The sequence below is a fragment of the Schistocerca americana genome, chromosome 3 (genome assembly GCF_021461395.2).
Source record: "Schistocerca americana isolate TAMUIC-IGC-003095 chromosome 3, iqSchAmer2.1, whole genome shotgun sequence".
Classification (NCBI taxonomy): Eukaryota; Metazoa; Arthropoda; class Insecta; order Orthoptera; family Acrididae; genus Schistocerca; species Schistocerca americana.
Window position 1 is genome coordinate 107979933 of NC_060121.1, and position 14057 is coordinate 107993989.

The 14057-nt window shown below is 44.7% G+C and overlaps 1 protein-coding gene across 1 annotated transcript in view; it reads right to left on the reverse strand.

Moving 5' to 3' along the window:
* Window positions 1-14057, reverse strand: part of LOC124605900 (arylsulfatase B-like) — a 72310-nt gene that overhangs the window by 10449 nt on the left and 47804 nt on the right. Inside the window, exon 7 of the mRNA XM_047137846.1 lies at window positions 11725-11860. Within this exon, the coding sequence (XP_046993802.1) occupies window positions 11725-11860 (136 nt within the window). The remainder of the gene's footprint in view (window positions 1-11724; window positions 11861-14057) is intronic.

Sequence of the window (14057 nt, forward strand, 5' to 3'; positions counted from 1 at the left end):
TAAATAAAAATTTAGTTTCTACAGGAAATCATATAACTTTCTTGGCAAATGCCTTTCCGAGATTGATGTCTGAAATACTCCTCTGTGATACAGACGAGAGGGAGATTGAGTCAATAATTAAATCACTGAAGACTAAGGACTCTCATGGTTATGATGGAGTGTCTAGCAGAATATTAAAGGACTGTGCTGCACATGTTAGCCCTGTATTTAGCCATATTTGTAATGTTTCCTTTAGGAATGGTCAGTTTCCTGAGCGATTAAAGTAGTCAGTAGTAAAGCCGCTTTATTAAAAGGGAAAGGGGATAATGTAGATAATTTTAGACATATTTCTATGCCATCATTGTTTGCAAAAGTTATTGAAAAGGTTGTGTATGTAAGGATAATTGATCATTTTATATCATACTATTCGCTATCAAATGTACAGTTCGGCTTTACAAGTCGTTTAACAGCTGAAAAAGCTATATTCTCTTTTCTCTGTGAGATACTGGATGGGCTAAACAAAGAGTTTCGAACGCTTGGCGTATTTTTTCATTTAACTAAGGCATTTGATTGTGTTGATCACAAAATATTGCTCCAGAAGTTGGACCGTTACGGAATATGGGGAGTAGATCATAATTGGTTCACCTCTTACTTTAGCAACAGACAGAAAAATTCACAATGTGATGTGGGATATGAGTGGGGTACTGTCAAGTGGAGGGGGGGGGGGGGGGGGGGCGGGGTGCCCCAGGTATCAGTGTTGGGGCCGCTTCTGTTCCTTATTTTTATAAATGATATGCCCTCTAGTCTTACGGGTAACTCTAAATTATTTCTGTTTGCTGATGACAATAGCTTGGTAGTAGAGCATGTTGTGTGCAACATTGACTCGGTTTCAAATAGTGCAGTACATGACCTCGGTTCATGGCTTGTAGAAAGTAAACTAACGTTAAATCATAGTAAGGCTCAGTTTTTACAGTTTCTAACACACAATTCAACAAACCATAACGTTTTAATTTCACAGAATGGGCACAAGTTTAGTGAAACTGAACAGTTCAAATTTCTAGGTGATCAGATAGATAGTAGGCTGTCATGGAAAGGCAACGTTCAGGATCTTGTTCAAAGACTTAATACTGCCATTTTTACTATTCGAACGGTATCAAAAGTGAGTGATACGTCTACACTAAAATTAATCTACTTTGCTTATTTTCATTCACTTACGTCGTATGGTATTATATTTTGGGTAACTCTTCCCATTCTACAAGCATATTTTTGGCTAAGAAACGCGCGGTTCGGGCAATAAGTGCTGTGAGTTCACGAACCTCTTGTCGACCTCTGTTCACGAGTCTGGGTATTTTGACATTGGCCTCTCAATATGTATATTCCTTATTGTCGTTTCTTGTTACCAATATTAGTTTATTCCCAAGAATAAGCAACTTTCACTCGGTTAATGCTCGGTAGAAATGAAACCGGCATTTGGATCGGACTTCCTTAACTCTTGTGCGAAAAGGTGTGCAGTGTACTGCTGCTTCCATTTTCAATAAGCTGCCACTAGAATTCAAAAATCTTAGAAGTAATCCACGCGCTTTCAAATCGAAACTGAAGAGTTTCCCCATGAGTCACTCATTCTATTCTGTCGCGGTGTTCCTTGAAAAATTAAGTTGATTCTTATTCTATTGCTGATAGCGTTTACTGAAACTTATGGATTGACTTTTTTCAGGTTCATGAACATTTATTTTTATCTGTTATTACTTTTATGTTGTAAGTTCATGTACTGACACGTTCCTTGACCTTGGAGATTTGCTCCTCATTTTGGTCCTATGGAACTTGAAGTGTAAATTAAATATATATATATATATATATATATATATATATATATATATATATATATAATCTGATGAGTAAATTGCAGTGAATATACGCTGATGAGCCAAAACATTATGACCACCTGTTTAATAGCTTGCTTGTCCGTCTTCGAAGCGAAATAGATTAATGATTCTGCGTGTCAGGAAACGACAGAACATTAGTAGGTTTGTGGACGTATATGGCGTCACACAGCCCATGTAATTCTCGTAAATAACGGGCCGCTGATTTGCATACGCAGTGATGGCGCCCTATAGCGACCTGGGTTGGATCCATAGGATTTATATCAGACAAAATTGGTCGCCGGGACATCAAAGTGAGTGCATTAGAATGCTCCTGAAACCAATGTTGCTCGGTTATGATGGCTCTTAAACACGGACAATTATAGCCGGCCGATGTGGCCCAGCGTTTCTAGGTGCTTCAGTCTGGAACTGTGCGACCGCTACGGTCGCAGGTTCGAATCCTGCCTCGGGAATGGATGTGTGTGATGTCCTTAGGTTAGTTAGGCTTAAGTCGTTCTAATTTATAGGGGACTGATGACCTTAGATGTTAAGTCCCATAGTGCTCAGAGCCATTTGAACCATTTTTGAACGGATAACTATACTGCCGAAAGGTGACATAGTCGTCGGACAAGAGATCAAGCGCGAAAGGATGCAGGCGGTTTGCAGCTGTCAGCGTGTCTTAGATTACTACCACAGGTCCTACGCAGGCTATGGAGAATGTCTCCCATAGCATAGTACTGCTCCCAGGAGCCTGCGTTCGTGGCGCGATTCACGTTTCGAGCGGTCGTTTACCTCGATGACAGCGCCTGTGTAGACGACCGTCGACCCAGTGTAGCAAAAATTTGACTCACCCGAAGAGCCGACACTTTTTCATTGATCGACAATCGAATCCCGATAGTTACGTGCCCACCGAAATCGTAACTGACGACATCGTTTGGTAAACATGTGAGCACGTAGGGGTGGTCTGCTGTGGAGCTCCATTTTCAACAATGTACAATGAGCGGTGTGTTCTGAAACGTTTGTGCATGCACCAGCATTGTGCTATTTCGGCAAAGATGCCACAGATCACCATCTATCCTACTTTGCAGATCAGATAAGCCTCCGAACCCCACGTTCTGTGAAGAGTCGCCTAGTGGTAGTTTCACTGTCCTACCTCTTTCAGTAGATGCTCAGGACAGTACCACCTGAACATTCAGCCAGCTTCTCCGTTTTCGAGACATTCGTTGACAGCCTCTACGTAATAATAAACCGCCCTTTGTCGAAGTCGCTTACCGCAACCGATTTCCCGATTTGCAGCCCATATATTAGCTAGGGTGTTCACCCGTGCGTTTCTGCTCCTCTTACGTACTTCTCTTACTGCATCACGTGCCCGAAACGCCACCAGACGGCATCCAACGCCTGGATGGGCAATGGTCAATATGTTTTCGCTTACAGTGTAGTTTGTCATAAATAGGCGCTGAGGTGTAAAAGTAATACGCATACATCTATTTTCAGTATTATGAATATGGTTCAGAATGGGCTGTTATAGGTTAGCACGTGATGGACATCCACATCATTAGAAAGTTTATTAATTGAAAAATAGTAATGACAAAAATTTACCGTTCGTATACTGAAGGAGTCATCTGAGCAGTTGCTTGCACTTAATTAGGAAATAGATGGAAAACCAGCAGTCAGGTTAGTCTGTTGGTGATTCAATGTCTCACCTACTGAGATACATTGCTCAGTCACAGGTTTAACCCCCGAATTTTCTGACCCCAAAATTTGCAGTTGCTTACTGATGGCATACATATACCGTCTTAGCACTGAAATCGTATTGCATGACCAATCCTTCACGATGGGTTCAAAAATGGCTGTAAGCACTATGGGACTTACCATCTGAGGTCATCAGTTCCCTTGACTTAGAACTACTTAAACTTAACTAACCTACGGACATCACACGCATCCATGCCCGAGGCAGGATTCGAACCTGCGACCGTAGCAGCAGCGCGGTTCCGGACTGAAGCACCTAGAACCGGTCGCCCACCTGGACGTTGGGCGATCATCCTTGTTGCCATCGCAGCACAGCATCTGCGTTCCCGTTAAGCTCCTCAGGATTTCTGGTGCCCAATTCTTTACTGAATGCGTATCTCACTAAACCGAGAGTAGATGGGGATTGCGAGGAATGTAGAGTGGACAATAACGACGAGAGATGAAAATTAAAATTCCTTTGTCTCCTGTGTTTTTCTAGTAAACGCATTAGGCCTACTTTGCTCCATTTGTAAAGTATGTGATACCCCACCACGATATTACTGCACTTGGCCTCCTGTGGCCGTTATCGGAAACATGAGGAGACGTTCTAATCAACGAGTGGTGGCTCAGGTAAGTGCATCGCACTATCAACTTTTCAGGCCAGTTGGTTATATACGTGAAGTGGTTCGGCGTGTCAAGATAAGCGGACCGATACGCTGTCACTACCACCTGCAATAATACACTACTGGCAATTAAAATTGCTGCACCAAATGAAATGCAGATGATAATCGGATATGCATTGGACAAATATATTATACTAGACCTGTGATTACATTTTCACGCAATTTGGGTGCATAGACCCTGAGAAATCAGTACCCAGAACAACCACCTCTCGCCGTAATAACGGCCTTGATACGACTTGTCATTGAGTCAACAGGTACAGCTGCCCATGCCATGCAGCTTCAACACGATACCACAGTTCATCAAGAGTAGTGACTGGCGTATTGTGACGAGCCAGTTGCTCGGCCACCATTGACCAGACTTTTTCAATTGGTGAGAGATCTGGAGAATGTGCTGGCCAGGGCAGCAGTCGAAAATTTTCTGTATCCAGAAAGTCCCGTAAAGGACCTGCAACATGCAGTCGTCCATTATCCCGCTGAAATGGGAGGGTTTCGCAGGGATCCAATGAAGGGTTGAGCCACGGGTCGTAGCACATCTGAAACGAAACGTCCACTGTTCAAAGTTCCGTCAATGCGAACAAGAGGTGACTGAGACGTGTAACGTGTGGCACCCCATACCATCACGCCGGGTGATACGCCAGTATGGCGATGACGAATACACGCTTCCAATGTGCGTTCACCGCGATGTCGTCAAACACGGATGCGACGATCATGATGCTGTAAACGGAACCTGCATTCATCCAAAAAAATTACGTTTTGCCATTCGTGTACCCAGGTTGGTCGTTGAATACACCATGGCAGGCGCTCCTGATGCAGCGTCGAGGGTAACCGCAGCCATGGTCTCCGAGATGATTGTCCATTCAGCTGTTGTCTTGTAAAAGTCTCCATCTGTTGACTCAGGGATCGATACGTGGCTGCACGATCCGTTACAGCCGTGCGGATAAGATGCCCGTCATCTCGACTGCTAGTGACACTAGTCCGTTGGGATCCAGCATGGCGCTCCGTATTACCCTCCTGAACCCACCGATTCCATATTCTGCTAACAGTCATTGTATCTCGACCAACGCGAGCAGCATTGTCGCGATACGATAAACCACAATCGTTATGGGCTACAATTCGACCTTTATCAAAGTCGGAAACGTGATGGTACGCATTTTTCCCCCTTAGACGAGGCATCACAACAACGTTTCACCAGGCAACGCCGGTCAGCTGCTGTTTGTGTATGAGAAATCGGTTGGAAACTTTCCTCATGTCAGCACGTTGTAGGTGTCGCCACCGGCACCAACCTTGTGTGAATGCTCTGGAAAGCTAATAATTTGCATATCACAACATTTTCTTCCTGCTGGTTAAATGTCGCGACTGTAGCACGTCATCTTCGTGGTGTAGTAATTTTAATGGCCAGTAGTGTATATTGGTCGTTTAATATAGTTTCTAAGCTATGACTTCTGCGGAATAGGTTCGATACCTTTTTTAAATGATTGTAACTCAGCATTCATGATGTGTCATAGGTGGCTCTCGCTTTATTTTTTTAAAAAAAGTATGTTACATATTGAAACACATACATCTCTTAGAGTATACCTTTTATTAGAGTACATCCTTTCAACTATGTACGCTATTTTACCATTTTTATACGCCATATTTATTGAATTCTACTCGGACAAATGGCTGACATTTCCTTTATGATCAGCAGATTCTATTTCAAGAACAATCTCTCCCTTGCGTGAAATTCATTCTGTTGGTTTGACTGTGGGCTAACGCGAATTTTCTATCCTCTCCAAGCAGAGGATCAGAGGGCTGAACCGTTTGAAATGCGCAGTACAATAGCAAATGGGGGGGGGGGGGGGGAGGCTGAAGGGCTGAATCGAGGAACAAGGAAACAAATGGTGGCAGAGACCCAACAGCCGTCTCTCCTTGGTGTACGTGACTTGGAGCTCGTAGGTGGAACGCTCTTTCCCAGCCGAATTCGTGGGCGAATGTTTCCATTGGTTGCTGGAAGTTCCCGATAGAAGCTTAGATATTTTTTCAGCAAATCTGGCAGTGAAAACAAGTGAACAGGGGATCCGTATGGCGCGTTCTGAGACGCAAGCCGACTGAGCCCGGAAGCTGGGCCCCTGACTGGCGGCAACGTGCGCCAGGAAGTGTGTCCTCTCGCTGGATACTGAGGAGCGAAAGGGAGTCAGTTCCAGGCATGACGAGCCACAGTGTGGACGCGTGCGTTGGAGATGCTGTGGGGACGCGCTGTGCAGCTGTACTACGAGGCAATGTAGGTGAGACGCTTGCTGGCGTGCTGCTAATTAGGTCGCGATCGGAGTTGTTCGTAGTTACAATTCTTTGTACCAAAATCTTTCCGAATTGCAGAAATCTTTACCATGTGTGTCGTAAGATGAATTATTTACACCGTCCTGTTGACGCTGACCAGTATGCTGGTTCTCTCGCTTCAATAACTGTAACAAATATCTACATTGGTGTCCAAAATTAAACCAACGAACCATTATTTTCCCGTCCTGCGTCTAATTCACGCTGTAATTTTACAAACTGTCAGCAGATGTCCGTACGATCGTGACCTGCACAGAAGACGGCATTTTTGTCAACAAGCACGCCAATGATGACGTCAGGGCACCTGTCAAACTGGATAGTGTACGCCGGGTAGTCCCACATCCACAACCGCTGTGTGCACAGTCACAGACGGTGCAGTATGGTACAGAGAAGACGCCTTACCAGGCTGTCCACGGTGGAGACAAATGGGAAGAATGGAACCAGGACAGTCACAAGACGATGTGGCCTGATGGCTTAACGTGAATCGTTCTGTTGTTTTTCGGCAGTGGTGACCGTTCACAGAGATCGAAACTGTATCCCGAAGACCAAGGCGGGGCCGACCACGTGTAACATCAGAAAGAGAGAATCGTTGTTTGGCTGCAGGGGCACCACGGTACCGCCTTAGTACAGTACGACAACTGGCATCTGACCTCACAGCATCCACAGGTCCTGTTGTAGCAAGGCAAATGGTGTACAGAAGGAATCGGCAGAGTGGTCTTCATTGTTGGAGTCCTTCTATATGTGTACCTCTGACACGTCTTTACGAAAGAGAACGTCTTCAGTGGTGGTGGTGGTGGTGGTGGTGGTGGTGGTGGTGGTGGTTAGTGTTTAACGGTCCGTCGACAACGAGGTCATTAGAGACGGAGCGCAAGCTCGGGTTAGGTAAGGATTGGGAAGGAAATCGGCCGTGCCCTTTCAAAGGAACCATCCCGGCATTCGCCTTAAACGATTTAGGGAAATCACGGAAAACCTAAATCAGGATGGCTGGAGACGGGATTGAACCGTCGTCCTCGCGAATGCGAGTCCTGTGTGCTAACCACTGCGCCACCTCGCTCGGTCTCTTCAGTGGTCAACATGCCACTTTGACGGTCGTTCCTTTCACAGATGAGTCCGATTCGCATCTGGAGAGAACGTGGAACGCGCTTTCGGCACCCAGCCATTCTGGAAAGAGGCTGATATCGAGGATGGTCATTAATGGTGTAGGCAGTGATTACGTTGGCCATTTGAACACCTTTTCGTGAAACTGTACGGTTAAATCCGTAAGGTTTAACAGCTGTCAGGTATCGTGACGAGATCGTGGGACCTCATTAGCGGTTGTTGTGAGCAGTTGTGAGCCACTACTTCGTACTGATGGACGATATTTCTCGATCTCATAGAGCACACGAGGTCGATGTTTTCTTGGAAAGGGAACTTATTGCACACAAGGTGTGGCCTGCTGGCTCTCCAGATCTGAATCCTATAGTGCATGTCTGGAATCTGGGATGCACTGGGAGACGGGATGCATCACGCCAACTTTCACCAACCATTCCCCAACACTTTCTAGCAGCGCTGAAGGAATGATGGGCGTTATTGTCTCAAAATGAGGTTGATGACATCATACACAGCATACCCCGTCGCTAGTCAGGCCTGTATTTCTGCCAGAGATGGTCACGCCCCACACTGAGTGCATTAACCACTTGTCGGAACGTGTGTGTAAATCCGTTACCTTGGAAAAAACGAAGGACATTTTTGTCTATCGCTATGCATGTTGCAGTTATTTATGTTCTATATTCTTCATATTGTTTCTGCTTTACTGTCGACTGATTATACTGTTTTGTGGAAAAAAAAAACAACATTGCAAAATTTCTATGTTACTTTAATTTTGGACACCAACGTATTTTTCTCTGGCTCTGCCCTTGTCCCAAGCAAATCGGTTAACGAAATTGTAAATTTGTCTCTGTGGATGAGTAATAGAACTTTCTCTCCTGTTATTTGTCCTCAGCATGTTCGGCCACACGCAGTCTTATAATAAATAGCCTTTCCCTTTTTCCCACAGTGGCACCCCCGTGCTGATAATTTTTGAGCCGTGTATCGACTCGTGCTACACCTTGTGTTCAAATTGCATTGGTCTTCCTTCTCTTCCCATGACATGTTTGTTTCATATGTTGTCTGTCATTAAGTGGCTGCTTGGTTGTCTTTTCCCTCTGCTATTGATATCTGCGTTTTTGCTTCCGGGAACCAGCTATGGAGGAAGTGAGATCTTTGACCGGTTGTAACCTCGTGTGGTGGCGCGGAAGTAGGAGCGTTGTGCGCGCAGAGAGAGTCTGGTGGACACGGGAGGGCAGTGTGACTCGCCAGCGCGGACCAGGCGTGGTCGGTTGTACCGAGTCGCCACGTGATGTATGTCGGTTGTGTGTGACGAGTGGGTGGAGTTGGTTGTATACAGAATCGCCCCACGAGTAGTTACTGTTCATTTCAGCTTGGTGGGACGTCAACAATCTCCTTTAAGTCCTCCGTTTCAACACTGAAGTTTAAAAGGGAGATACTACATGAAGGAGCGGTCACTAGCCGTCAACGTTGCAGAGAAGACGTGAACTCCGTTGACAGAGCGTGTTGTCGCGTGACCGTGGCGTGCTGGTTACACGGACGACGCGTGCGCGGTCTCATGTGTGGATCCTTGCCATAGGAGGTCGTGTACTGCCTGTTCGAGCATAATTGCAAGTTAAGTTAGTGGAAGGTTTAGACATTAACTAATAAGTCTTCGTAACCAGTGTCTCTTCTGCCTTGTGGCCTCCGGCGATCGGGTTTCCTGTCCCCGGCACCGGTGTAATTGAAGACAGTCATCTTACTCCTCCTCTCGTTACTGTCCGATGGGAGGTGTAGTTTTGGCAGTTTTTTTCGCTATTCTGCCGTGTGTTATGAGTAAATTCATGCTTCTTGTCGGTTGATTATGTGGTCGCTCATTCAGGACTGTGTGGTGCAATGTTTCCTTGCACGATGTTAGCTCTAATTCGGTCAGGAAGATAAGCCATCTTATTACAAGTTTTGGCTGGCTAAAAGTCGGTGCAGTGACCACCCTGAAAGTAGCAATTGCGTTTACGGGCGTATTTATATTGGTCAGTATTCTGCCTAGCCTGAGCATCCCTGAGTGTGTGATTTGTGGCCGCCTTACAAGAGTCCATCAAACCTGTTATGTTCTAATGATATTCCAGGGCACCATTGTTTAGAAACTTATTTAAATTCCTCTATTCCTTTATTGCCACTAATCGTGTGTTTCCTGAGACCTTTGATTTTTTTTTAATGGCGGTGTTGGTAGCTACACTACCTCACCGTACTTTATTAGCAAAGTTCTGTATTTACTTTAGTTGCCTGTTTACTAATGTTCTTTAAATTTTTTTACTGTTGTATTGCTATAAATTACCAGATTGCCGTTAGCGGCGTCTTTTGAAAGGCTGTTATTGCCGTACTATTAGCTTCTATATTTTTTTTTATTTAAAAAAAAGAAATTTTGAATTGTGCTATAAATGACTGGATTGCCGTTTTTAAAAGAAATTTTTAAACTATTGCCTTGCTGTAAATGGCTTCATTGCCGTTAGCGGCGTGTTTAAAAGGTTGTTTGTTGCCGTACTGTTATTTCCTGTAAGATATGAATAAAAAATTTGTGTGTGAAAATCTCAACTCGACAGTAAACTATTAGAAATTTGGCCCGGTTTCCCAACTTGTGGTGTGGGTTGTAGTAACCGTAACGATTGTGTATGCGTCAATATTGTCAACTACGTTGTTGTCAAGTCTTCATTTCGTAAGGGACAGCAGCATTAATTCAAATTTCCTTCACGTAGAAGTAGCTGTTAATAAAGCCAAAAGTTTCTATTCAATCTTTTACTTCGGTCCCCAAAGGTCGATTTCCATATGCATCAGGCAATAAATTGAGAATTATTTGAGGTACGGCTATACATTGTATTTGTCTCCATAAGGCCATACGGTGATGCTTGTTTCAGTTGTGTTAGGCAGAAGAAATGGTTTTACTTGTTTTCAGGGCAGAAATTCCTCCCAGTTTAATTAACCACAGTGTGGCCATTGCACTCATGGTGTAGGAAAATAGGAGACAGTGATTGAAGGTATTACTGTGGAATTTTGCCAACAGCCTTGCCGCAGTACTAATACTGGTTCCCGTCAGATCACCGTAGTTAAGCGCTATCGGATTTGGCTAGCACTTGGATGGGTGACCGTCCGGGTCTGCCGAGTGCTGTTAGCAAGCGAGGTGCACTCAGCCCTTATGAGACCAATTGACGAGTTACTTGATGGGGGAAATAGCGGCCCTGGTCAAGAAAACTAACAACGCCGGGGAGAGCGGCGTGCCGACCACTTGCCCCATTACATCCGAATCCAGTGATCCCTGTCGATTGAGGACGACACAGCGGTGGTTGGTACTGTTTGGTCTTCCGAGGACTGTTCGAAAGGAGTCAGTTAGTTACTTTTTCTGGTATTTTTGCCTATTTTCAGCCATAAATACAGAGAAAGATCACTATTTTACCAGGCTACCAATCAGAAAAACACATGCGGCACCTTATATCATTTAATTGTTTCTCTGTGTTGTTGTTATACGCTTATAGGTATGTCTGCTTTCGATGTTATCTTTCAACGCATTGTGAATCGTTTATGATAATTTAACAACAGCTATAACATATTGTTGTGTGTTTATGACTTGACAATTGTAATGTGCAGAATAACAGGACATAGTGCCTTTAATTTTTTTATTTTTATTTATTTTTTGCTGGATGAGCAAAAGAAAAACGATAGAGCACCATGTTGAACTATTCGTATCGCTAGAAAGCGTGATCGCACGCTGTGGGGAAAATTCCTAATATTTAATGTACTCCTTCATTTCCCGTCTTTACCCAAGCAGTGTACGAAATAAAGGTCCGAAAGACAACACCAGACTATCTCTGTAGTGAAATCTATCTAACTGTAGTTATACTGGTAATTCCTTATATCTAGTTCAGTCAATGGAGTGAGTAAGACTTGTGATTGGGAGAAGGCTAATGAATAAACAATGATTTAATTTTGTGTATCGTTCTTACTGTTCTTCTCTGCTCAACCACATTCTCTCTACCTACATTTCGTCCGTCGCCCCACTCCACAGGTACCGTCCCCTAACATAGACCTTTTCAAACTTGAATTACCTGCTGCTGCGTATAGCGTGGGCAGCCAGTCTGTGATGTGCATCAGCTGGTTGGACACCCTGGGCGTGTTGTCCAGCAGCGGGCTCCAGACGGCAGCGACTCCTCTCACTCCGCCTTCCCACAGGGTGTTCTTAATCTGCAACACAGATCAAGTCGCGCTGTACTTCTCCATGACTCTGGGCCTCTACAGCAACAACAGCCATCAACCGTTCTTTCCTAGACCGTCTCAAAATCACAAATGAACACCTGCATCTATATCTAATGTTCACTGACGGAAAAAGCCAAACGAAAAAATAATTATTTACTATAAAAACAGTCTTGACCATTGAATCTGGTCTGAAGGTGACCACAGTAGTGGTCGAAACCGGTCACCTTAATAAATAAATCGTGATCAAGACTGTTCTTATAGTAAATATTTGTAACACATTGATCACTGTCACTCCGATAATGAATTCAAAAGGAAAAAAAATAATTATAATTATCATACAGTAACGAAATGTCATGAATACCTTTGTCTAGGTAACATATTGAAGTGATTAACATTGCAAGACCATAGGTCAATGTAAGAGCGGGATAAACCATTGCAAATCTGAAATGATGGTACATCAATAATCGGTGTAACCACCAAAGTGGTGAATGCAAGTGTGCAAACGTGCATGGATCGTGCTGTAGCATGTGTCGTAAGTTTGAGGGACAGGGTTTCATGCCTGTTGCACTAGTTCGGTCAATTCAAGGACGGTTAGTACTACTTGTGGAGGATGCAGGAGGTGTCCTCCGATGCTGCCCAAAGATAGTCGATTGGAGACAGATCTGATAATCAAGCAGGCCAAGGCAAGACGTCGCCACTAGAAATCGTTGTGTTACAACAGCAATACGTGGGCGAGTGTTATCCTGTTGGAGAACACACACTGGAATGCTGTTCATGAATGGAACCACAACAGAGCGAACCACCAGAATGACGTACAAACTTGTAATCAGGATGTGTGGTCCAACCACGAGAGTGCTCATGCTATCATGCGGAATGGCTCCCAAGGCGTGGGTCCAGTGTGTCTAGGACTCAGAAAGAACGATTGCAGGCCCACAACTGGCCTTCTTTTAGCCAACACACAGCCATCACTGCCACCGAGGCAGAACCAGATTTCATCAGAAAGCGCAACAGACGTCCACTGCCGGCCGGGGTGGCTGACCATTTCTAGGCGCTACAGTCTCGAACCGCGCGACCACTACGCTCGCTCGTGTCCGCAGCTCGTGGTCGTGCGGTAGCGTTCTCGCTTCCCACGCCCGGGTTCCCGGGTTCGATTCCAGGCGGGGTCAGGGATTTTCTCAGCCTCGTAATGACTAGGTGTTGTGTGGTGTCCTTAGGTTAGTTAGGTTTAAGTGGTTCTAAGTTCTAGGGGACTGATGACCATAGATGTTAAGTCCCATGGTGTTCAGAGCCATTTGAACCATTTTTGAACTACGCTCGCAGGTTCGAAACCTGCCTCGGGCATGGATGTGTGTGATGTCCTTAGGTTAGTTAGGTTTACGTAGTTCTAAGTTATCGGGGACTGATGACCACAGAAATTAAGTCCCATAGTGCTCAGAGCCATTTAGACGTCCACTCTTCTCTAGAATAAGCTCTCGCTTGACACCACTGAAGTCGCAAATGGCGGTGGTTTGGGGTCAGAGGAATGCACACTACAGTGCATTTGGCTCTCAGCTGTCTTTGAAGTTACCAATATGTGACAGTTCGTTGTGTTACTATGGTGCCAACTACTGTTCAGATTGCTGCTGCAGATGCAGTACGTTGCGCTTGAGCCATACGTAGAGAACGACAGTCTTCCCCCTCGGTACTGCCAGAGACCCAGAAAATATCAGATACAGGCTCCCAGGTAGATGCCATTTTCCTTGACTTCCGGAAGGCTTTCGATACAGTTCCGCACTGTCACCTGATAAACAAAGTAACAGCCTACGGAATATCAGACCTGCTGCGTGGCTGGATTGAAGAGTTTTTAGCAAACAGAACACAGCATGTTGTTCTCAATGGACAGACGTCTACAGAAGTTAAAGTAACCTCTGGCGTACCACAGTGGAGTGTTATGGGACCATTTCTTTTCACAATATATATAAATGACCTAGTACATAGTGTCAGAAGTTCCATGTGGCATTTCGCGGATGAAGCTGTAGTATACAGAGAAGTTGCAGCATTAGAAAATTGCAGCGAAATGCAGGAAGATCTGCAGCGGATAGGCACTTGGTGCAGGGAGTGGTAACTGACCCTTAACATAGCCAGATGTAAAATATTGCGAATACATAGAAAGAAGGATCCTTTATTGTATGATTATATGATAGCA